Source organism: Rhinoderma darwinii, chromosome 9, assembly GCF_050947455.1.
Source record: "Rhinoderma darwinii isolate aRhiDar2 chromosome 9, aRhiDar2.hap1, whole genome shotgun sequence".
NCBI lineage: Eukaryota > Metazoa > Chordata > Amphibia > Anura > Rhinodermatidae > Rhinoderma > Rhinoderma darwinii.
The window spans coordinates 74,257,092-74,283,912 of record NC_134695.1 but is presented as its reverse complement, the minus strand read 5'-3'; the positions used below and the strand labels follow the sequence as shown (position 1 = coordinate 74,283,912).

The following is a 26,821-nucleotide window of genomic DNA, read 5'->3' as shown; positions in this document are numbered from 1 at the left end:
CCACCCCCACCCCAGACTGCCCCATCTCTCTACAAGACCCCCACCCCAGACTGCTCCATCTCTCTACAAGACCCCCACCCCAGACTGCCCAATCTCTATAAGACCCCACCCCAGAGTGACCCCCCCACCTCTCTATAAGACCCCAGTGACCCCCCACCCTGCCCAATCTCTTTACAAGACCCCCACACCAGACTGCCCCATCTCTCTATAAGACCCCCACCCCAGACTGCCCCATCTCTCTACAAGACCCCCCACCCCAGACTGCCCCATCTCTCTACAAGACCCCCACCCCAGACTGCCCCACCTCTCTACAAGACCCCCACCCTGCCCCATCTCTCTATAAGACCCCCACACCAGACTGCCCCATCTCTCTATAAGACCCCCACACCAGACTGCCCCATCTCTCTATAAGACCCCCACCCAGACTGCCCCATCTCTCTACAAGACCCCCACCCCAGACTGCCCCATCTCTCTATAAGACCCCCACCCAGACTGCCCCATCTCTCTACAAGACCCCCACCCCAGACTGCTCCATCTCTCTACAAGACCCCCACCCAGACTGCCCCATCTCTCTATAAGACCCCCACCCAGACTGCCCCATCTCTCTACAAGAACCCCACCCCAGACTGCCCCATCTCTCTATAAGACCCCCACCCCAGACTGCCCCATCTCTCTACAAGACCCCCCACCACAGACTGCCCCATCTCTCTATAAGACCCCCACCCCAGACTGCTCTGCAGCTATTTGGGGGGGGGGGTGTAGTTATAGACATAGCAGCTGCTTTGGGGCCCATGGGTTGCGGGGGCCCCTCAGGTGTAAGTTCCTTTCTGTGGAGAATGAAGCGTTGGTGTTTCGTCTTTCCTGCTGCGCGGTTCTCTGATATTTGGCGTTATTGTCCATACCTGCAATTACTGCTACTAACGCTGCTGTCCACTAGGTGGTGGGGCCCGTCTCATTTTGCTATAGGGCCCTATGAATTGTAGTTCCGCTCCTGGGTACGCGTGTTTATATTTATATATTTATTCGGTATAGCAGAGCTGGCGCTGCGCCTCCTGTCACCCGAAGCCCCAACACTACAGATAAGTGTGGGCCGAACAAGCAGCTATCCCCCCCAAACCCCCGCACGGCCCGCCTTATGTTTATTGTAAGGGGGAGAGGGGAATAAGCCGCTGACAGACTCCTCTAGTTGGGAGACCCCCATCCATTTTACATAGTCACCCGGTCGCCCCCCCAAAAATAATCAGGTTTAGCTATTAATGTGCACGGGCATCGTTACTGGACTGTCTCCCAGCTATCGGCGGCACCCCCTATACCACCCAGCACCCCCCAGCTACACCCCTCCGAGATATAATACTTGTCGTAACGTTCGTCACATGGTGGGGGAGGGGACGGCTTCTCTGTACGGCGCAGGACGTGGCTATGAGAATACGACCTCATATGTCAAAGATTGAAAAACGACACAACTGCAGAGGAGGGTCCGGTAATCATTCTACAAGTCCCTCCCCCGCAGACCCTTTATAAAGCGCTGGCGGACATAGTACAAATTTGTCGCAAGTGCTGCCATTTTTGGCTGTAATAAAACGTACAAACGAGCGACACTTGATACGTCATAATGGTAATTTGGTAAGCGGTTCATTCTTCAGCACGTGTGAGGACTTACGCAATCACTCGGCATCTCGCAGGCAAGTGTGAATTTGACGATTGCGCAGGTGGAGTGGTACTGAGTGGGGGAGAACGTGTGCACAGCTGGCAGTTTAGTGTCTTGTCTGGCGTTGCATCTTGTTACATCACGCGGTAAGGTGAAATATATGTTATTATTAGAAGATCCGACCGTGTTCGCTGGCGACAATCTATACGGAATAATTGTTGGATGTTTGTGCCGCCCCCTTATAAGGCTCCGGCACGGCTACAAACTCAGGACATTCGGGCATCTGGCGTTCAGCTAAATAAAATGACATCACCTGCGCCAGGGCCACGTGGGGCGGAAAAACACGACGCAAATCTGGTGCGAATCCGGCTGCAGATTTCACTCCTCTACATTGAAAGGCATAAAATCCGGAGTGGAAAGCTGCAGCAGAAATTGACGCTGTGGATTTAAAATCTCGTTCCGCAAGTTAATTTCTGCGTGGAAAATCTTGAAACATGAAGGTTTGATCGTAGTACGGCGCGGATTCTCAGACCGCAAATCTGGACGTGGCGTTCGCCTTATACAGCGATCAGCCTGATTATATACTTTGATCTGTTGGTGACAATTCATCTTCTTTGAGCAGTTGTCACAGCCCCGCCCCCCCGTTACTAGCGCCACTGATTTTGGTGTAAGAAAACGATTCCTCCGTTGCCTTGAGGAGGATCCAGGGCAGTGACGCGGACGATTTCTTACTCTTGACTCCGGGGTTTCTCTTTTGCAGCTGCTCCTGCACCCCACGAACCCCGAGAAGTTCTGCAACTTTCTAGTACGTTTCGTTCGCCAGTTTTGATATAAAGATGGCTGGCGTAAGATGCGCCTAATTTATCTAGACTTTCGAGTCGCTTAATAAACTATAAACATCTCCGACCGTCCGTGCGCCAGAAAGTGAAACCTACAGCTGCTGCGAGGAGACTTGCGCCATAATTCCAGCTGTAAATTGGTTTGGCCGGGGCCCTCCCCCTTTTGCGCAGCCACACCCATTGGCGTTAAATGTTTTATAAATTCCCCCTTTATTCGTTTCAATTTCTCAAAATTTTTAAGATCTCTACTCGCTGTAAGTGAATGGAAACTTTTCTTTACAGTGTCTGAAATCCCCTCCTAACTTAGTCCTGCTCACACAATGAAAATGTTTCAATGTATTAGTGAAGGTAATATCTCTCTCCTGCCCTGATAGTTTGTTACAATGTATCGGTGCAGGTAAAATAAGTCATGACAATTTTGCTAACAGAGGATTGTCTAGATCGGATACGATTGTAACAAACCCTCAGCTGTGAGAAGCATTAGGTCAGAAAAGGTTTACAGCCTCTGGACCCGATCAAGAATATTTCTATTCACTTAGCAGCAAGCAGAGATCTATTAAATGGTGCGAAACTAATACCGTCTATTAGAAAGTTGTAGAACTAATCATTATACGATGTTTTATTTACAGAAGACTGGACACCGGCCCTTTAAGGCATTTTTATAATTTTTTTTAATTTAATGTAAACAATTTATTAAATATTACATACGGAAATAAGATACAGATCCGCGTCTGGCGACACCTCCCGCGCTCCCTGCTGCGGACTCAGGTTCACATCACGTTTCTCATTTCCTTTTCTGATATTGAGAAGAAATCTTGGGCTTCCATCAAATATAAAAATTCAACATCATCAACCCTCCGCCACGGGAGAATTAAACAAAATGGCGCACACTATGTATTTGGCGCGGCTTGCTGCATATTAGACACGTCCTCACTTTTAGGCCTCATTTACACGAACGTGATATACGTCCATGCGACTCGCGTGCTTTTCACGCGGTTCGCACGGACCTATACAAGTCTATGGGGGCATGCAGACACTCCGTGAGTTTTGCTCAGCGTGAGTGCGCTGAAAAAAAACTCACGACATGTTCTAAAATTCTGCGTTTTTCGCGCATCACGCACCCAGTCAATGGGTGCGTGAAAACCACGAAAGTCGCACAGAAGCACTTCCGTGCGAACTGCGTGATTCGCGCAAGAGCTGTCAAACTGAATGTAAACAGAAAAGGACCACGTGCTTTTCTGTTTACAAACATCCAAAAAAAAAGTTCTGACTTACCGATAACTCCCGGCATGACAATTCAGTCCAAGTGACAGCTGCAGCCAATCACAAGCCAAGCACAGGCTGCAGCGATCACATGGACTGCCGCGTCATCCAGGGAGGTGGGGCCAGATGTCAAGAGAGGCGCGTCACCAAGGACGCGTCACCAAGGCAACGGCCGGGAAGTTCTCGGTAAGTACGAACCTCTTTTTTTTTTAAACAGGTTACTCGATATGGTGATCGGAATGCACTGTCGAGGGTGCTGAAAGAGTTAACTGATCAAGAGTTACTGCCGATCAGTTAGCTCTTTCAGCACCATGGACAGTGACTGACGTAGACTAGCCTCATCTCTATGATGGCGGCTGCGCGAAAATCACGCAGCCGCGCATCATACACGGATGACACACGGAGCTGTCAAGTGCCTTTAGCGCACGCCAAACGCTGCGTTTTTTGGCGTGCGCAAAACGCACACGCTCGTGTAAATGAGGCCTTACATAGAGGTCTGTATTAGGAGTCCAAAAATGACAGAAGGCAGTAAATTTGGCGCAGCGACTGTTAAGCCCCGCCCCCACTGACACCTTTTATTAGACAACGCCGCACTGAGAACAACATTGGATTTCCACAAAAAAGGGAGATCCGGCGTGGTTAGCAGCAGTCCAAATACAAAACTGTCCGCTACCCTCAGGGGGATTACTGGTTGATATAAAGCTTCATCTCTAGAATTGTAAAGTTCCGCAGCTTCCGAATATACTTTATATTTCACCATTTAGAAGATCTTTGCTGTCAGTGAATGAGAACTCTCTTGTTTACATTCAGAGGCAGCAAACCCTGAACACCTAGTCCTGCTCACAGCTGAGAAGTGGAGACAATGTATCAGTCTGGACAATCCTCTGTAAGGCCCCATGCACACTCCGTAATTGCAGACCGCAATACGGACACGCCCGGTTCGATTGGCCGCGGACACCTTTCCGTATCGTTACGGAAGGGCGTCCGTGCCGTAGAACCGTGCCGGGAATTATGGAGCATGTCCTACTTTTCGGATTTTACGGGCCGTACTTTGTATGGGAGCACGGCCCGAAAATGCGTCCCGCAGCCGTACCTGCCATCGCAGGCCGCTATTACGGGCACGGCCGCGTGCATGAGGCCTTAGGTAAACAGCCGCACTCCAGACTAATACACTGTAACAAAATACCAGAGATTTGCGCAGCTGCTGATGTGTTTAGCCCACAGAGCACGGTCTCCACTTCTCATCGGAGAGCAGAATTATCTAGGTCTTGCAGTCGCTGAATGTAAACCAGTGTTCTCATTCACTGACAGCAAACACCTACATTGAAAATGCTGCAAAACATAAATATAAAGTCTATTAGAAAGTTGTGGAATTTTCACTTATACAGAGAGGACTCTATAGTTACATAAAACTTCTCTAGGCGGCCAGACATGAAGATCATCGGAAAAGGTCAAACACGAGTGGATATTTCCCATGACGCGAGTGACCTCCCGGCGTAGACGGTGCATGATGGGAAATATCGAACCTCAGAAAAGTAAAATAATCACAATTGATGCCGCGCACGAGTGTTCATATGGACAGGGCAGCGATCAGCCCAGGATCCAACAAACGCTCATTGGCGAGCCGGTCTGATCTTTTATGCAGCCCAAAAAAAATGGCCACTTGTTGGCAGCGCTTCTCTCCGGTTAAACAGGCGCTGCCGACGACACAAAAGTACGGAGACTGAGGATTTCCAGAATAAAGGGGCGGCGGCGTTTAGTAAAGAGCCCCTCCCCCAGCATTATAAGCGTGAACACTGATGAATCAATACAAAACTGGGCCGGATACGGGGGAACTCCGGCCTCACATTCACAGGGAATAATACACAAACCTGGCAGTGACTACACATATATGATATGTACCGAATACGGGGAACCCGTCGCCAAACAATGTATTCACATAAAACTAACTAGAGGGCGCCAGTGTGCAATCCGGGGTCTGGAGAACAGCGGGGGAGGGGTGACAGACCAGGATGTGAGGAGTCGGGGTGTAATGGCGCCCTCTCGTACAGTCCCAACCTTCAGGGTCCCTTTGTAGATTATTGCCACCTAAAACTCCTTCCATCTCTGGGACATTATTGCTGCCCAACTCCATGTCACCCTAATCATTCCTACGGGGGGCGATCACCCTCTAAAACATAAAACTTGTTACATAATCGCAGGTCCATCGCCCGTGCACCCGGCGAGGAATCCAAGACGCCATCATTATTATTTCCTTTGTATTGTACAGGTTTGGGCTGTTGCCGGGTAACGGGCCGAAGGGCGACCACACGAGGGCACCTACTCCTGGCCTTGTAACCATCCGATCCACAGAACCTCCTGCCTGAAGAAAAGATGGCCACTGGTACCCAGTGCTGGGTAAGATGTGAGCACAGGTGGGGGATGGGAACATTATAATATATGGTATTAGGCTGCAGAGCTAACAATCAACGTTCAATCCATCAGTCCCTCAGCAGCATCGTCCAGTCCCAGGCTCATGGTCCGTGCCGAAACTGCAGCGTTAAAAAATATATACACACCCCCTACACGAGGCAGCATGGTGCGGAGGATGGGTAAGGGTGGTAGCGCAGGATCTTCCTTTCAGCGGCAGGTTTTCCCTCTGCCCGCGTCGCAGCCTCCGTGTTACGGGTGAGCGAGTCGGAGTTTAGCCCCCGCTGCGTAAATATAATCAAATATTAACACTTCAGTCGTCTTAAAATCCGAAAATTGCTGATATTTCACTCCCCTCCCCCCCCCGCTGCGCCAGACATGAAGGGAGGAGAAAAAATATATTTAAAAAAAAGGTTTAAATAAAAAGAACTCCATTTACTATAAAGCTCCAGAAGTCTTTAAATCCATAAAATTAAATACGTTTTGTCTCCAGTCTGGTAGGAGCGCCCGGTGATGGCGCCCGGTGATGGCGCCCGGTGACGGCGGTTGGCGAATTGGCAGAGAAGTCACTCAAATTTCTTTTTCAGTTTATTTTGAAAAATGGCGGGCAGGATGGAGAGGACGGCGAGGACCATGAGGACGATGACAGAGTTCCAGGACACCGCCTCCCCCGCTGTGGTGAGCTGGTAGAGCGTCGTGCCGGCTTTAATGGCGACAAAAGATGGTGGAGCCACCCCTGAAACATAAAGAGGCGGAGCTTAAGATTACAGCACATCGGACCGGTGAGACATACAATCATTTACCGCGGAGCAGACAATCATCAGAACCGATTGGGTTTATATCACAATTATTATTATTATTATCGTATTTCCGATCTTTCCGCTTCTGGTCGATTTCCGCCACGACCTCTGATCGGACCGGCTCGATCTTCAGAACGTTCTGCTGGATAATTCATCTATGAATAGAACTCAAGTGGATGGGATGAGCTCAGACGTTACCCAGGCGACAGGATGACCGCAGCCAATCAAGAGCGCCGTCAATGATCAGAAGAGATTCATTATCATGGAAAAGATTCTTCTCCTTTCTTAATAAAACAATCATCATCGCCCCCGAAATCCTCGCAGAAGATCTTATGCGACAACCAACTCTAAAAGGCCTTGTTCACACAGTGCAGATTTGATGCAGTTTTAGAATGTATTTTAAGCCAAACCCAGGAACAGAACCTAAACAGATTCAGGAGAGCAAACTTATAACGCCTTCCCTTATATACTTCTTCTAATTCTGGATATGGCTTGAAAAATGCATGCAATCTGCGCTGAGTGAATAAGGCCTAAGGTTTAGAAGAACATCAGTTTCCACCAAACGCCATTATATAGTTCACATATAGAATCAGTGTGTATATATATATATATATTTTATTGATCATGAGTTATATCCTGTATTATACTCCAGAGCTGCACTCCCTATTCTGCTGGTGGAGTCACTGTGTACATACATTACATTACTTATCCTGTACTGATCCTGAGTTATATCCTGTATTATACTCCAGAGCTGCACTCACTATTCTGCTGGTGGAGTCACTGTGTACATACATTACATTACTTATCCTGTACTGATCCTGAGTTATATCCTGTATTATACTCCAGAGCTGCACTCACTATTCTGCTGGTGGAGTCACTGTGTACATACATTACATAACTTATCCTGTACTGATCCTGAGTTACATTCTGTATTATACTCCAGAGCTGCGCTCACTATTCTGCTGGTGGAGTCACTGTGTACATACATTACATTACTTATCCTGTACTGATCCTGAGTTACAGCCTGTATTATACTCCAGAGCTGCACTCACTATTCTGCTGGTGGAGTCACTGTGTACATACATTACATTACTTATCCTGTACTGATCCTGAGTTATATCCTGTATTACACTCCAGAGCTGCACTCACTATTCTGCTGGTGGAGTCACTGTGTACATACATTACATTACTTATCCTGTACTGATCCTGAGTTACATCCTGTATTATACTCCAGAGCTGCACTCACTATTCTGCTAGTGGAGTCACTGTGTACATATATTACATTACTTATCCTGTACTGATCCTGAGTTACATCCTGTATTATACTCCAGAGCTGCACTCACTATTCTGCTGGTGGAGTCACTGTGTACATACATTACATTACTTATCCTGTACTGATCCTGAGTTACATCCTGTATTATACTCCAGAGCTGCACTCACTATTCTGCTGGTGGAGTCACTGTGTACATACATGACATTACTTATCCTGTACTGATCCGGAGTTACATCCTGTATTATACTCCAGAGCTGCACTCACTATTCTGCTGGTGGAGTCACTGTGTACATACATTACATTACTTATCCTGTACTGATCCTGAGTTATATCCTGTATTATACTCCAGAGCTGCACTCACTATTCTGCTGGTGGAGTCACTGTACATACATTACATTACTTATCCTGTACTGATCCTGAGTTATATCCTATATTATACTCCAGAGCTGCACTCACTATTCTGCTGGTGGAGTCACTATGTACATACATTACATTACTTATCCTGTACTAATCCTGAGTTATATCCTGTATTATACTCCAGAGCTGCACTCACTATTCTGCTGTGGAGTCGCTGTGTACATACATTACATTACTTATCCTGTACTGATCCTGAGTTATATCCTGTATTATACTCCAGAGCTGCACTCACTATTCTGCTGTGGAGTCGCTGTGTACATACATTACATTACCTATCCTGTACTGATCCTGCGTTACATCCTGTATTATACTCCAGAGCTGCACTCACTATTCTGCTGGTGGAGTCACTGTGTACATACATTACATTACTTATCCTGTACTGATCCTGAGTTACATCCTGTATTATACTCCAGAGCTGCACTCACTATTCTGCTGGTGTCACTATGTACATACATTACATATCCTGTACTGATCCTGAGCTATATCCTGTATTATACTCCAGAGCTGCACTCACTATTCTGCTGGTGGAGTCACTGTGTACATACATTACTTATACTGTACTGATCCTGAGTTACATCCTGTATTATACTCCAGAGCTGCACTCACTATTCTGCTGGTGGAGTCACTGTGTACATACATTACATTACTTATCCTGTACTGATCCTGAGTTACATCCTGTATTATACTCCAGAGCTGCACTCACTATTCTGCTGGTGGAGTCACTGTGTACATACATTACTTATCCTGAGTTACATCCTGTATTTTACTGCACCAGTAGAATAGTGATTGCAGCTCTGGAGTAAAATACAGGCTGTGATCTGGTGTGACGTACGTGGTTCTCCAGTCATTCCTCTTCCTCTCCATTGGATGGCGCTCTATTTCTATAACTGAATGGCTCTCACCTAGAAAAGTTCCCAGGAAGAACACTTTGAGGGGGACGTTGATGACGGGAGACGTGATGTTGATGAACCAGTTTGGCAGGAACGGCGTTATCCGCAGGAAGATGATGTAGTTGATGAGATGGTCGCGGTGACGTTCTACCTGGAGACGGAAAACGCGGTAAGTGACAGAACTGAACAAACATCTCTGCGGTGAAGAGTGGAGATGACGTTACAGAATACGGGATTTGTCTGGGGAGGATTATGTGGGAGGGGTCACTAGAACGATCACTGAGAATCACCGGCGAGCGCCAGGTTTATACGACGGGCGGTCAGAACACGGTGCGTTGTTGGTTTTAATGGCCTCAGGCAACGTGGAAATGTCTGATGCTGGGGGAGGGTCAGTACCAGTTTCTCTATGGCAACTTTTTGTAGCCCACGAGCCGCGGGAATATCGTGACATCACAACCGCTATGTTTTCCTATAAGAGAAATATCTCAGGATGTCAGAATTCTCAGCGCTAAAGGGATTGTCAAGATCTCTGCAGTCAGTGAATAGGAACACTTGTTTACAGGGGCTGAATACCCGTCCTGATCTAGTGCCGGTCACACAGCTGCAGGGGTCGTAACTGATTACTGGGTTTATCTGGCCCAGGACTTTTTTTTGTTGTTGTCTCATGGCGGATTATCAGGATTTCTGCAGTAAAAGGTGCCAGACTAAAGGAGTTTTAATCTGATCAAGTCCCGGAGTGAAGAATCAACGCCCAGTGCTACAGTCGTGCGACGTTTACCTGCTGCGACCATTTCACCACCTTCTCCGTCAGATACTTGTAAACCACCGGACGTCCAACGAGGTAAGACAACAAGTAGCAGAACGAGGCCCCCAGACCGGAGCACTGGAGACAGGGAGGGAAGAGGTAAAGTGAAGGCCCCCTACTCAGGAAGACTCCCACACAATATATAGAAGACGTAACAGAAGAATTGTGGATGCAGCAGTGGATGTGACTGGATTGTGGATGCAGCAGTGGATGTGAATGGAGTATAAAACATGACATATCAGTAGAATTGTGGATGCAGCAGTGGATGTGACTGGATTGTGGATGCAGCAGTGGATGTGACTGGAGTATACGAGGTTACTCAGTATAACTATTTAAAAACAAACTCAGCATTATATGTAGACTTGCGACATGAAATCAACACCTTTTACAAGTATCATGCGTGTGTATATATATATACCCCTCCCCCTCTATATACTCACCAAACACACAAGAAACAGGGCCAGAGGGAACGGGTAGAGGAATCCCGAGAGAATGCTCAGAAATATGGAGCCGGGGATGGCGAACGTCTGCAGACTGCACGGTCTTCATTAAGGATCATAGTCATGTGACGCGGGTGGAGGAGTCACGAGAGGCATTTATAGGGGATATGAGGGGTCCACCTGTATTATTATATGAACGAGCCGTCCGCCTCATGTACGAACCTCGGGGGTTACAGTATCAGGTACCGGATTTTATAATGGGGTTGTCTCATCTCACTCCTGACACCGGCCGCCAGCCAAACTTCTCCCCCACAGCCGCCACTGTAGGGGGAATGTAGTATCACATGGAGGGCTCGTGTGCCAGAGCGACTCTCCGTTCTCCCCGTGTAATGGGGGATATGGACAGGGGTCGTCTTCATGAGATTCCCCAGGACCCCACAGATCAGATGCAGCATCGTTACTGATAATCCCAGGGTTTATTCTAGATCTTGGATTCTTATAGAATTCTGTGCATCCCCCTACAATTCCATGCTCTACAGCACCGCCCTACTGGTGAGGAACAAGCAGCCATGTTCATGCTGAGCTTCCTGGTTCATGAACAGCAGGCTAGAACTACAGTGAAGACTGACACCTGCCGGGGGCTTCGATGTTTGATCTTTGAGATGTGAAGAGGACGGTCGGCTCATGAAGGATACAAGATGTAGGTGGTGAAGTACGCCACTAACACCTCCACGTAGAAGGCGTCCTTGTATTTGGATAGCACCTCCCCCAGCGCCTTGGCGTCGTCCATATCTCGAGGAATCTTGATCTTCTCTCTCTCCTCACTGCGCAGAAAAAAGAAATATATACGTTATCCGCAGCAGTAAACGTGACGCGGCTTTTTTACATTTGGCGCAGTTTCCTGCGGCACGACGATTCCATTGAAGGACTACAGGGGGGGGGGGGACGGGGGACACTTACTCGCTCAGCTGTGGAAAATGCTTGTAGACCAGGAACATGACAAAGGCAGCGGAGAGGAATATGGACACCAGGATGAGGAGCGACGTCCGGGCAGAACCTCCTTCTGAGAGCGCCTTCCCTGCAACAGACGGAAACCCACATTTATTCTCTCCAGTCACGAGTGCAAGCTCTTGTGACCCAGACATTTATCTATCACTAGACAGAAGAGCGGAGGATGGGGGAGCTCAGGAGTCAGAAAGTGAACTTAAAGGGACACTCTTTCCAGCCAAAGCTTATAATAGTACAGCAGTGATATAAGAGGAGCGGCTGATATCAGTCACATATATAGATGTAAGGACTGGAGGATATAATAGTACAGCAGTGATATAAGAGGAGCGGCTGATATCAGTCACATATATAGATGTAAGGACTGGAGGATATAATAGTACAGCAGTGATATAAGAGGAGCGGCTGATATCAGTCACATATATAGATGTAAGGACTGGAGGATATAATAGTACAGAAGTGATATAAGAGGAGTGGCTGATATCAGTCACATATATAGATGTAAGGACTGGAGGATATAATAGTACAGCAGTGATATAAGAGGAGCGGCTGATATCAGTCACATATATAGATGTAAGGACTGGAGGATATAATAGTACAGCAGTGATATAATAGGAGCGGCTGAGATCAGTCACATATATAGATGTAAGGACTGGAGGATATAATAGTACAGCAGTGATATAAGAGGAGCGGCTGATATCAGTCACATATATAGATGTGAGGACTGGAGGATATAATAGTACAGCAGTGATATAAGAGGAGCGGCTGATATCAGTCACATATATAGATGTAAGGACTGGAGGATATAATAGTACAGCAGTGTTATAGGAGGAGCGGCTGATATCAGTCACATATATAGATGTAAGGACTGGAGGATATAATAGTACAGCAGTGATATAAGAGGAGCGGCTGATATCAGTCACATATATAGATGTAAGGACTGGAGGATATAATAGTACAGCAGTGATATAAGAGAAGCGGCTGATATCAGTCACATATATAGATGTAAGGACTGGAGGATATAATAGTACAGCAGTGATATAAGAGGAGCGGCTGATATCAGTCACATATATAGATGTAAGGACTGGAGGATATAATAGTACAGCAGTGATATAAGAGAAGCGGCTGATATCAGTCACATATATAGATGTAAGGACTGGAGGATATAATAGTACAGCAGTGATATAAGAGGAGCGGCTGATATCAGTCACATATATAGATGTAAGGACTGGAGGGTATAATAGTACAGCAGTGATATAAGAGGAGCGGCTGATATCAGTCACATATATAGATGTAAGGACTGGAGGGTATAATAGTACAGCAGTGTTATAAGAGGAGCGGCTGATATCAGTCACATATATAGATGTAAGGACTGGAGGATATAATAGTACAGCAGTGATATAAGAGGAGCGGCTGATATCAGTCACATATATAGATGTAAGGACTGGAGGGTATAATAGTACAGCAGTGTTATAAGAGGAGCGGCTGATATCAGTCACATATATAGATGTAAGGACTGGAGGGTATAATAGTACAGCAGTGTTATAAGAGGAGCGGCTGATATCAGTCACATATATAGATGTAAGGACTGGAGGGTATAATAGTACAGCAGTGATATAAGAGGAGCGGCAGATATCAGTCACATATATAGATGTAAGGACTGGAGGATATAATAGTACAGCAGTGTTATAGGAGGAGTGGCTGATATCAGTCACATATATAGATGTAAGGACTGGAGGATATAATAGTACAGCAGTGATATAAGAGGAGCGGCTGATATCAGTCACATATATAGATGTAAGGACTGGAGGGTATAATAGTACAGCAGTGATATAAGAGGAGCGGCTGATATCAGTCACATATATCCTCCTGTCCTTACACCTATATATAAGACTGATATCAGCCGCTCCTCTTATAACACTGCTGTACTATTATATACTCCAGTCCTTACATCTATATATGTGACTGATATCTGCCGCTCCTCTTATATCACTGCTGTACTATTATATCCTCCAGTCCTTACATCTATATATGTGCCTGATATCAGCCGCTCCTCTTATAACACTGCTGTACTATTATATCCTCCAGTCCTTACATCTATATATATATGTGACGGATATCAGCCGCTCCTCTTATATCACTGCTGTACTATTATATCCTCCAGTCCTTACATCTATACATGTGACTGATATCAGCCGCTCCTCTTATATCACTGCTGTACTATTATATCCTCCAGTCCTTACATCTATATATGTGACTGATATCAGCCGCTCCTACTATATCACTGCTGTACTATTATATCCTCCAGTCCTTACATCTATATATGTGCCTGATATCAGCCGCTCCTCTTATATCACTGCTGTACTATTATATCCTCCACTCCTTACATCTATATATGTGACGGATATCAGCCGCTTCTCTTATATCACTGCTGTATTATTATATCCTCCAGTCCTTACATCTATATATGTGACTGATATCAGCCGCTCCTCTATCACTGCTGTACTATTATATCCTCCAGTCCTTACATCTATATATGTGACTGATATCAGCCGCTCCTCTTATATCACTGCTGTACTATTATATCCTCCAGTCCTTACATCTATATATGTGACTGATATCAGCCGCTCCTCTTATATCACTGCTGTACTATTATATCCTCCAGTCCTTACATCTATATATGTGACTGATATCAGCCGCTCCTCCTATATCACTGCTGTACTATTATATCCTCCAGTCCTTACATCTATATATGTGCCTGATATCAGCCGCTCTTCTTATATCACTGCTGTACTATTATATCCTCCAGTCCTTACATCTATATATGTGACGGATATCAGCCGCTTCTCTTATATCACTGCTGTATTATTATATCCTCCAGTCCTTACATCTATATATGTGACTGATATCAGCCGCTCCTCTTATATCACTGCTGTACTATTATATCCTCCAGTCCTTACATCTATATATGTGACTGATATCAGCCGCTCCTCTTATATCACTGCTGTGCTATTATATCCTCCAGTCCTTACATCTATATATGTGACTGATATCAGCCGCTCCTCTATCACTGCTGTACTATTATATCCTCCAGTCCTTACATCTATATATGTGACTGATATCAGCCGCTCCTCTTATATCACTGCTGTACTATTATATCCTCCAGACCTTACATCTATATATGTGACTGATATCAGCCGCTCCTCTTATATCACTGCTGTACTATTATATCCTCCTGTCCTTACATCTATATATGTGACTGATATCTGCCGCTCCTCTTATATCACTGCTGTACTATTATATCCTCCAGTCCTTACATCTATATATAATAGTACAGCAATGACAGCAGCTCTAATATAGTAATCAGACCACGTAGTTGCGGTTATGGCGTTCCGCTCACGAACAGACGGCGTCATCGGCCATAGATCTGAGCAGCTGTACACCGTTGATATTTTTATTTTAAAAAAAACGAACATCAGTGCGTTTGATGCAAATTTCAAAATACTTATTAAAAATGATTTTTACTTTTTGAGATGCAGCTGCTTTGTATCCAGTATATAGAGTAGCTGTACCTTGCGCTAAAACCTGTATCCGTCAGGTCAGCGCACTGACGGGTTCATTGTTAGCGGGTCCTGTGTCTCTGACCTGCAGGATCCACCTGTTATCGATCACATCTAAGTTACCCGCTGTCACTGAACCCGTCAGTCCCGCTGACCTGACGGATACAGGTTTTAGCACAAGATACAGCTGCTCTATATACTGGATACAAATCAGCTGCATCTCAAAAAGTAAAAATCGTTTTTAATAAGTATTTTGTAAGTTGCATCAATCACACAGACATTTTTAATTAAAAACAAAAATCAATATAGCCTTTAATCTCTTCCGGTTTATTTTGATGCTGATGAAATAATGTGAAACCGACGACGGAGAAACAATAACAGAGAAAACGCTTACGAAATCCCCAGCCTCAAGAGCGGCGAGATCGGAGAATACAAACACAGGCGAGGCGTTGCAGCGTCGGGGCTCGTGGAACCTGTAGGCGGAGCTCACACGGGGCGGATACACTGCATAAAAGCACGCAACAAATCCGCCCTGTGCGCCGCAGGGAATTCCGGGAAAAAAAACGCACCAAACTGTGGAGCAGTTTTTCGCAGGATTGTCCGCTGCGAAAAACTGAAGAACTTATCCACCAGGCCGGCCTCCTGGGAGGACGTTCAGCCTGTGATTGGCTGCAGCAGCGGTCACAAAAGGATGAAGCGTTTTTTTCTGAGTTGTGTTTGTGGCGGAATCGCTGCCAACCCACCGCAATAACTGCTACTTGTTGCGGGTTTTACCTCCCCATTGAATTCAACGGGGGGGAAAACCCGAAATAAATAAGCAGCGATTACGCAAATACAATGGACATCCTGCGGAATAAAATTCCTCACCTCATGTGTGAACTGACCCGTAAAGGGCCACAGCTTATAATAGTGCAATAGTATTATACCAGAGAACAATAGATTGTATTCACCTGTCCTACAGTCATCCTCCCCCCCTCAGCCTGACATGTCTGATAACAGAGAGCAATAGATTGTATTCACCTGTCCTACAGTCATCCTCCCCCAGCCTGACATGTCTGATAACAGAGAGCAATAGATTGTATTCACCTGTCCTACAGTCATCCTCTCCCCGCCTGACATGTCTGATAACAGAGAACAATAGATTGTATTCACCTGTCCTACAGTCATCCTCTCACAGCTTGACATGCCTGATACCAGAGAACAATAGATTGTATTCACCTGTCCTACAGTCATCCTCTCCCCAGCCTGACATGTCTGATACCAGAGAACAATAGATTGTATTCTCCTGTCCTACAGTCATCTTCTCCCCAGCCTAACATGTCTGATAACAGAGAACAATAGATTGTATTCACCTGTCCTACAGTCATCCTCCCCCAGCCTGACATGTCTGATAACAGAGAACAATAGATTGTATTCACCTGTCCTACAGTCATCCTCTCCCCAGCCTGACATGTCTGATAGCAGAGAACAATAGATTGTATTCTCCTGTCCTACAGTCATCTTCTCCCAGCCTGACATGTCTGATACCAGAGAACAATAGATTGTATTCTCCTGTCCTACAGTCATCTTCTCCCCAGCCTAACATGTCTGATAACAGAGAACAATAGATTGTATTCACCTGTCCTACAGTCATCCTCCCCCAGCCTGACATGTCTGATAACAGAGAACAATAGATTGTATTCACCTGTCCTACAGTCATCCTCTCCCAGCCTGACATGTCTGATAACAGAGAACAATAGATTGTATTCACCTGTCCTACAGTCATCCTCTCCCCGCCTGACATGTCTGATAACAGAGAACAATAGATTGTATTCGCCTGTCCTACAGTCATCCTCTCCCCAGCCTGAAGTGACTAGTAACAATTCTCAGCACATGCCGCGTGAGTCTCAGTTTCCGCCATAACATCAGTTGCGTCCCCCGCAGTGACCTTTTACCTCAGTTTGACCCTTGACCTGAGTGACTACTTGTGGGCGGCTGAGTCACCCCATGTCTCGGTGTCTGGATAATTATACAGATTATTACAGGAATCCAGGATCGGGTTCAGCAGGATTTCGGGGAATAGAATGTGATCACATGACTGCAAATGTTTTTGGTGTCAGGACTAAGGTCACACAGGAAACGGATGACCCCGACCACCACAGGACGGCCGCCACTTCACAACCGTGGGGGGACACCGGCGCCTCTGCCCGAAATACCACAAGATGAGCCGTTATTTGGAGGCCGGGGGGGGGGGGGGGTCATTCCATATAATTAGGAGAGCAAAGTTATAACCGGGTATTGTCGGGGTGAGCAGAGACCCCGACAATATATGATCAGTCCTAGCAGAAAACTACAAGGCATTGTGACGGTAAAGCCACCCCAGAAGGGGGACACCAGCCACAGCCAGCAGAGGGGGGGGGGACGGGCACCCCACCAGCCACGGCACAGGGGGGAGCGGCAGCACCCCCGAGACACCCCACAGGGGGGAGCGGCAGCACCCCCGAGACACCCCACAGGGGGGAGCGGCCACAGCAGAGGGGGGACCAGCCACACCCGAGACACCCCAGAAGGGGGACCAGCCACCAGTGACTAGGGTTGCATGGTGCATCGAAATTTCGATACCGTGCACCCTCGAACTGTTCAATACCGTTATTTCTTGTATTTCGATATTAAGCTGTGCGGCCGCAGTATTGTAACACATGAATGTATGAGAGCGGGGGCTGCGGCCGTGTGACACATGAATGTATGAGAGCGGGGGCTGCGGCCGTGTAACACATGAATGTATGAGAGCGGGGGCTGCGGCCGTGTGACACATGAATGTATGAGAGCGGGGGCTGCGGCCGTGTGACACATGAATGTATGAGAGCGGGGGCTGCGGCCGTGTGACACATGAATGTATGAGAGCGTGGGCTGCGGCCGTGTGACGCATGAATGTATGAGAGCGGGGGCTGCGGCCGTGTGACACATGAATGTATGAGAGCGGGGGCTGCGGCCGTGTAACACATGAATGTATGAGGGCAGGGGCTGCGGCCGTGTAACACATGAATGTATGAGAGCGGGGGCTGCGGCCGTGTAACACATGAATGTATGAGAGCGGGGGCTGCGGCCGTGTAACATGAATGTATGAGAGCGGGGGCTGCGGCCGCGTAACATGAATGTATGAGAGCGGGGGCTGCGGCCGTGTAACACATGAATGTATGAGAGCGGGGGCTGCGGCCGTGTAACATGAATGTATGGGAGCGGGGGCTGCGGCCGTGTGACACATGAATGTATGAGAGCGGGGGCTGCGGCCGTGTGACACATGAATGTATGAGAGCGGGGGCTGCGGCCGTGTAACATGAATGTATGAGAGCGGGGGCTGCGGCCGTGTGACACATGAATGTATGAGAGCGGGGGCTGCGGCCGTGTGACACATGAATGTATGAGAGCGGGGGCTGCGGCCGTGTGACACATGAATGTATGAGAGCGGGGGCTGCGGCCGTGTGACACATGAATGTATGAGGGCGGGGGCTGTGGCCGTGTGACACATGAATGTATGAGAGCGGGGGCTGTGGCCGTGTGACACATGAATGTATGAGAGCGGGGGCTGCGGCCGTGTAACATGAATGTATGAGGGCGGGGGCTGCGGCCGTGTGACACATGAATGTATGAGAGCGGGGGCTGCGGCCGTGTAACATGAATGTATGAGAGCGGGGGCTGCGGCCGTGTGACACATGAATGTATGAGAGCGGGGGCTGCGGCCGTGTAACATGAATGTATGAGAGCGGGGGCTGCGGCCGTGTGACACATGAATGTATGAGAGCGGGGGCTGCGGCCGTGTAACATGAATGTATGAGAGCGGGGGCTGCGGCCGTGTAACATGAATGTATGAGGGCGGGGGCTGCGGCCGTGTAACATGAATGTATGAGAGCGGGGGCTGCGGCCGTGTAACATGAATGTATGAGGGCGGGGGCTGCGGCCGTGTAACATGAATGTATGAGGGCGGGGGCTGCGGCCGTGTAACATGAATGTATGAGGGCGGGGGCTGCGGCCGTGTAACATGAATGTATGAGAGCGGGGGCTGCGGCCGTGTAACATGAATGTATGAGGGCGGGGGCTGCGGCCGTGTAACATGAATGTATGAGGGCGGGGGCTGCGGCCGTGTAACATGAATGTATGAGAGCGGGGGCTGCGGCCGTGTGACACATGAATGTATGAGGGCGGGGGCTGCGGCCGTGTGATAGTCTTTGCCGCGCTCCTGAGTCCTGACGTGCGCGCGGTCATAATGATATGATGCGGCCGGCGCTGAACACAGAACATGGCAGACGCACTGCAAAAACACCCCCATGTTCTGTCTTCAGCGCCGGCCGCATCACCTCATACTGACCGCGCGCGCTCTCATGGTCAGCAGCGGGTTAATGGTTGTACCGTGTTTCCCCGAAAGTAAGACAGTGTCTTACTTTCTTTTTATCCCCAAAAGCCCCACTATGTCTTACTTTCGGGGTATGTCTTATATTGGAAAAAAATTGTCGAATTATTTATTTATTTTTTTTCACAAACTTTATTTAACTGTTTTACATTTTTTTTTTTAGTCCCACCAGGGGACTTCACTATGCGATGTGCCGATCGCATATATAATGCTTTGGTATACTTAGTATACCGAAGCATTATTGCCTGTCAGTGTAAAACTGACAGGCAACCTGTTAGGTCATGCCTCTGGCATCGCCTAACAGGCAGATGCTGAAGGCAGACCTGGGGGTCTTTGTTAGACCCCCGGCTGTCATGGAAACTAGACGGCGACCCGCGATTTGTTTGCGGGGGCGCCGATCGGGTGACAGAGGGAGCTCCCCCCTCTGTCAAACACATTAAATGCCGCTGTCACTATTGACAGCGGCATTTAATGGGTTAAACTGCCGGAATCGGCGCGCGCTTCGATTCCGGCAGTTGCAGCAGGAGCCAGGCTGTGTATAACAGCCGTGCTCCTGCCGCTGATCGCGTGGGTACAGTCTCAGTACCCGCACCATCACAGGACGGATATATCCGTCCTCCTGCGCGAACTAGCAGCTGCTGAGGGCGGATATATCCGTCCTTCGGCGTTAAGGAGTTAATACTGTGTGCATTACCGTATTTTAAGCAGGAGGCGGCATTGACAAGTGCAGGGGACGGCACGGTGACGTATGGAGAGGGGGGCGGCGCGGAAGTGGGCAGGAGGCGGCAATACCCCCGTGTTTCCCCGAAAGTAAGACATATGTCTTACTTTCGGGGTACGGCTTATATTAGCCGACCCCCCTGAAACCCCCGATACGTCTTACAATCGGGGGTGTCTTACTATCGGGGAAACACGGTATTACAGCCGCAGCCCCGCTCTAATGGCGAAGATCAGAGAAACCTCTCATCTCCGCCGCTATTCCCCTGAATGCTGCGATCACAGCTGATCACCACCGCAGCATGCAAGGGGTAAACGAGAAGGGGAACCCCTGTGACGCGATGGAGGGACATACCATATATGGGCAGACAGCGGAGATTTACAGCGACATTTATGATGTTTACGCTGTAATATAATAAAAACTCCTTTCTTTCAGTTATTAATGTGAGGCGCGAGGTGGGATGATGAATTCTGAACCTCCATGTGCCTCACGTTAACCCACTGTTGTCCATTATGACTGAGGAACATCATGGGGTTAATTATTATTAATGTGAGGCACCTGGAGGTTCAAAATTCATCATCATCATCATCATCATCGCGCCTCACATCAGAAAATGGAAGAACTTTGTTTTAGTATTACTGTTGGCAAAGTATCGGTATCGAAGTCCAAATTCTGAAATCGTGACATCCCTAGCAGAGACCCCCCCAGTGAGAGGACCCCCCAACCTCAGGGAGAGCCTTGAACACCCCGCGGAGCTCTGTTGTAGTTGGGGCAGGCGGGTGGTCTGCAGGAAACACCTTGGGAGGGGCAGCAGCACCAGATCACCTCGGCAGCCCCTTATCCTCGGGTTCAGTGGGGTAAATGTCACCACTTTGTGAAAAACTCTTTGAGAAAAGGTGTCTAATATCACGGGGTTATTACAGGACACGTCTGACGTCATTGAGATGAACATTATAAGAGGTGGTGAGAGTTATCAATAGAAAGGAGGGCTGTGACGTCACAGTCAGGGGTTATACATCGCAGGGGAGGACATGTCTCACCTTGGATCAGTTTCTCCTCCTCTCGGCTGCTGTCCGATCTCTGCTCTACCGTCGTGGCGGCTCCTATGGTTCGAAGTTTGGCCATGACAATAGATCAGCCGCCCCGTTCAACTCTCAGAACCCGGCAAAGTCTCAGCGATCTGTCAGCCGCCACTTCCGCCTCCGCTGGACCTTACAGAGCCGAACGCAGGTAACACGCATGCGTAGAGATCTCCATGGCAGCGCAGAGAATCCTGACGTCGACGTTCTGTTCACGGCCACGCCTCTCCTCTATGGTGATTCAGTCGCTCTGTCTCTCGGCTCGGTTCTCGATGGTACAGTCAGTGTGAGTCACCTTGTGCCATGTGGAGAGCAGGGCCCCATACAGGCAGGCAGGGGGCGGGCCAGGAGGCGTGGCGGTCACATGTAGCAGCCACTCAGGGTCTAGCTTTCATCATTGCACCCCCAAACTAGAATGGGGAGGACTTGTAAGGACGGTGCGGAGTCGCTGCAACATAAACTGAAGCTGCTGACTGGGTGTAAAGGTGGCCGCTGTTTATGTCCGTATGATGATGCATATAGCCCCCCACCCTCAGGTTATGGGGCTCACAGCTCTTTGGCTCTCTATGACCCTGGTCTGCATGGCCCCTGGCGGTTCAGACTACAACTCCCAGGATGCTGGCGGGCAACAAGAGGCGTGTATTTTCATTGGCAGGTGGAGGCGTTTTTTTTTCCGCCTCAAAAACCCCATTAATTTTTTACGCGTTTTCGGCAAAAAACGCTCGTGGTTATTCCATCTGCCAGTTCACACAGAGTTTTTTATGCGGGAAAACGTGCCAAAAAGCGTCCGAAAATGCCTCCCATTGATTCCAATGGGAGGCGGAGGCGTTCTTTTCCCGCGAGTGGAAAAAAAGTCTCGCGGGAAAAAGCGACGCCCTATCTTCGGGCATTTACGTCTCTGACCTCCAATTGACATCAATGGGAGGAAGAGAAAGTGTTTTTTGCAGGGTTTTTGCCCACGGCGCTTAATGGCGACAAACGGAGTGCAGGCAGCTCAGAATCTGCCTGCAAAAAACTCTATGAACAGGGCCGTATAAACTTCACAACGCCAATGAAGAGCGGCACCCGCGCCATCCTATGTATAGATTTATTATTGGAAAAGTGAAGTTCTACAACTTTCTAATAGACTTTTGAGTTTAAATTCTTCCCCATATTCAAGCTCTCTGCTTGCTGTCAGTGATTGGAAATATATTGTTTACACCCAGAAGTTGAAAACCTGTCCTGCCAACTAGTTCTCACAGCTGGGGGTTTGTCTCCTTTGTGAGCAAAACACGTTAGGGTATGTGCACACACACTAATTACGTCCGTAATTGACGGACGTATTTCGGCCGCAAGTCCCGGACCGAACACACTGCAGGGAGCCGGGCTCCTAGCATCATACTTATGTACGACGCTAGGAGTCCCTGCCTTGCTGCAGGACAACTGTCCCGTAGTATAATCATGTTTACAGTACGGGACAGTTGTCCTGCAGCGAGGCAGGGACTCCTAGCATCGTACATAACTATGATGCTAGGAGCCCGGCTCCCTGCACTGTGTTCGGTCCGGGACTTGCGGCCGAAATACGTCCGTCAATTTCGGACGTAATTAGTGTGTGTGCACATACCCTTAGGCCACGGTCATAAGGGAATCCATCATGGATTTTATTTTGTTTTAGAAAATGTAACGGCCGTAAAATACGGAGCGGTTTTCAAGGGAAAGTGTCTGATTCGTTATTTATGAATCAGGCGTTTTTTGATGCGTTTTTTTTAGCTGTTTTTCTATTGAGACAATGAAAAACTGCTCAAGAAGTGACACGCGCTTCTTTTTTACAGGGTGTTTTTTTTTATGCGGCGTCTTAACAAAAGGCCGCGTTAAAAAACACCCCGTGGGAACGAAAAGCCATTTTTCCCATTGAAATCACTGGGAAGATGTTTGGAGGCGTTCAGCCTCCATATTTTTAGCTGTTTTCCGGGGCGTTTACGGCCGTGTGATCATACCCTAATTCATTACAATGTATCGGTAAGAACCTGCCGGCCGTTATACACCCTGTTTGGCGCGGCTGTGAAACTGCTCAGTAAAATGTCTGTTTAATTGCAAAATCGTGCGGTCGTAAATGGCGTATAAATGAATAGCCGCGTGCCATTAACCAGCAATATGACAGTTGCACTGAACCGGGTGGCGGATCGGTTGTCAGCTGCGTCAGGGCCGTCCCATGTGGCCTCATCCTCCGTGCAGGTAAAACCTCTGGACTTCAGGATTTCCCATAAACGTCTTTCAGCGAGGACGACCGGCTGCGATCGGGGACTGGCGAGTCGTCCCCCATTCCCGGCAGAGAAGTTGGTTTAGTTGTTTTATGCGTTTTCTTTTTTGGATAAAAGTCTCATCCGTTTTTTAAAAGGAAAACGCCCATTAAGGTCTATGGAGAGTGATTAAAATACGGATGCATCTATATGTGATCTATACGTGATCAGTAGGTCATCAGTTTTTCTGAGGCGCTGTCATATGTCATTCAATTATTTCCCTGGAACACATCCCATAATATTACGGACGTTCACATGTACGCTTGTGACCCAGCCTTACAGGGAGGACCGACACTTCAGAACATAACAACCCGCCTTTAACCCCCTCCCCCCGCGCCATATTACGTCACAAGCGCTTAGTCTAATAGACTGCCTGGAAATCTTACACTGCGACACGTTATTGTAGTGTCGTATATGAGCGATCGCATGGTGAGGACTAAAAATGGTTCATAAAAGCTGAAAAAGTTTTCAAAAATAAAGCGTAACGTTATCATGTCCTTGACACCCCACAGTGAACGGCAAAAACGAAACCCAATAAACAAGGATGAAATTGCTGGAAAAAAAGCAAAATGTTTGATATCATGGATTCTATAAGTGAATTATAAGATGGTGATAAATTCAGCCCCTCCCCCTGTTCTCGGGCCGCGCACGCGCACCGTATGAGTCATTCATCTCCAGTCACTAAAATGTCACCAAAAATCCACAAAATGTTCAGTAACGACAGAAATTAGGAATAATCAATGGCGCAACATTCAGACCGAACAACGCTCGTGTTCAATGACCCGCGGGACGCATCAATATATATAACGTGTGCAAACTAACTGCGACTAAACTCTAAACGTGACAATATTAAACTTGCTCCTGCAGAAAGATGGCCGCTCCACCCCAACGCAACGATCCATTCATCCTATGGGGAGATAAGAAGGTAAAAATCACTACAATATACACAGTGGAGTCCCGTCATTATGACCACCTCCTACTTTCCACGTCGGCAGCGCGAAGCCCATGAAGTGATGTGTCGGGGGCCGGTGGGTATATAAGGGGTGCGGTCGGCTGTCTGATCACAGATCACTCGTTGTCATGGGTAACGGGCGATTTATCAGAGTTGGGGCGGATTATCGGCTTTCGGGCCAGGGTGGCGGTATTTCTCACAGCGCAGTTTGTGAACGGTTCGCGTGCTGCTGTGGTGACAGTGTATCGTGAGTGGACAAATGGCGCCATTAGGAATAACAGGTGGAAACTGCGGAGCACCACGTGCCATTGATGTGAGAGGTGAACGTCGGCTATGAAGGTGCGCGAGGGGCGAACGACACGCTACATGGAGCAGCTCACCGTGAAAATCAACCAGGGGGCGACCGGACGTGTGTCTAATACAACAGCGAACCGACTGCGTATGGGGGTCCGGAGCCGACGGACGGTCACCGCTCCTATGTAACAAAGGTGCAGCGGAAAAAACTGCTTCAATTTGCGCGGCAGTATTGGAATTGGACCCCTGATGATTGGTGAAGGGTCGTCTTCTCCGATGAGTCACGTTTTCTGCTTCATGGAACGGATGGACGTCGGCGCGTCAGGCGAGAAACATCAGAGAAAACCCCCGGCAGCCATTGCAGGAAGGACACGAGCCGGTGGCGGGAGCGTTATGGTCGGGGGATTATATCATGGCATTCTCTGGGCCCCTCATCCATGTGGACGGCTCTGAACTGACCTGGGTATAAATCAATCACTGCAGATCACGTCCCCCCTACATGCTGACTGTCTTCCCTGCGGCAGGTGGAATCTTCCAGCAAGACAATGCGACACGTCACACGGCTAGAAATGTCCGACAGGAAGACCCTGACCAAGACCTCCAAGTACTTCCCCGGCCCCTAATTCACCGGACCTGAACCCAACTGAGCATCTGTGGGACCTCAATCGTCTGTCAGGAAAAAGCCGAACAGACATGAAGCGGCGGAGCTCACACGAGACCCTCAGCTGCTTCGTTCCAGCGATCGGTGGGGGTCTCAGTGATCGGACCTCCACCAATCCAAACTGCTGACAGGTCTCCATGACACATCAGAAGTTTGTCAAACGTTTAGCTGCACTTTAAGAAGATTGATTTTATTTGCGGTTCTCTGTGCGGCGCTGTCAGTTCTTCTATACACAGTAATGTACCCGGAGCGCTCCCTGCTCTTGTTATTTCTATGCTTCATATACTTATTGACATGCGGGGGTGTCGGGGACATACTTTTGTGGGGTCATGGATGTATGTGTGGGGTTGTGGAAGTGTCTGTGGGAGAGTCAGGGATATGTGTAGGGGGGTCAGGGATAGGTGTGGGGGTCAGAAACAGGTGTAGGCGGGTCAGGGACAGGAGTAGGCGGGTCAGGGACAGGTGTAGGCGGGTCAGGGACAGGTGTAGGCGGGTCAGGGACAGGTGTAGGCGGGTCAGGGACAGGTGTAGGCGGGTCAGGGACAGGTTCATCACTTCTCCCCGTCATCACGGAGCGGGGGATGATACTACACCCGGTTAGTCAGATCACAATCACCGCCGCAGATATTTATAGCCCGGCACTAAAAATACCACAGGTGGGAGATGTCACAAAGACGCCGCCGCACAGAGGAAGCAAATGAAAGAGCATAAAGTGACCGGCGATGTCCACTAATAACCGCCATTACAGCGTCCATAGGAGCAGTCACTCAGCTTTCCGCAGACCCTGATCGGCACATGAGTCCTCATCTATTACAGCCACCATGGCGAACCGCCGGTCTTACTGATTATTACGTGGCCGTCCTTGAGATCCAGTCCGCCAGATGCGGCGGGGGTCATCCTCTACGACGTGTATAATATGTATATATATAATAACCCCGGGGATTATCACCCGTGACAACGCTGCGCCTGTGACTTTTGGTGTCCTGGGATTGTCTGATTTACATATCAGTCGTCTCATTTGCATATTCAGATCTCTGTTTACAACTACAACTCCCAGCATGCTCTGTATCCTGCAGGTGGTTTTTTTTTGGTAGAAACTTGT

General features: G+C 48.3%; 1 protein-coding gene across 2 annotated transcripts; it reads right to left on the bottom strand.

The window, feature by feature from the left end:
* Positions 1-3,140: 3,140 nt before the first annotated feature.
* On the bottom strand, positions 3,141-21,824 carry TMEM41B (transmembrane protein 41B). 2 transcript variants are annotated; one of them, XM_075838169.1, is made up of 7 exons: positions 21,495-21,809; positions 11,745-11,862; positions 11,480-11,608; positions 10,785-10,878; positions 10,318-10,422; positions 9,552-9,690; positions 3,141-6,895 (listed from the first exon to the last, which is right to left on the bottom strand). In XM_075838169.1, exons 1-7 carry the CDS (start codon positions 21,577-21,579, stop codon positions 6,726-6,728), a joined length of 840 nt encoding a protein of 279 aa, XP_075694284.1. In that variant the 5' UTR covers positions 21,580-21,809; the 3' UTR covers positions 3,141-6,725. The 2 variants fall into 2 exon arrangements, with proteins under 2 accessions (XP_075694284.1, XP_075694286.1); XM_075838171.1 differs by lacking the exon at positions 3,141-6,895 and adding an exon at positions 7,064-7,382 and having other exon boundaries at positions 21,495-21,824.
* Positions 21,825-26,821: the final 4,997 nt, after the last annotated feature.

What these genes read in the sequence shown, in the direction of transcription:
- TMEM41B (XM_075838169.1), bottom strand. Translation starts at nt 21,579, where the DNA reads ATGGCCAAACTTCGAACCATAGGAGCCGCCACGACGGTAGAGCAGAGA. An exon ending in TGGTGAAATGGTCGCAGCAG is followed by an intron (nt 9,691 to 10,317) that starts GTAAACGTCGCA and finishes TTCCGTCTCCAG; the next exon opens with GTAGAACGTCACCGCGACCA. An exon ending in CTTCCTGGGAACTTTTCTAG is followed by an intron (nt 6,896 to 9,551) that starts GTGAGAGCCATT and finishes TTTATGTTTCAG; the next exon opens with GGGTGGCTCCACCATCTTTT.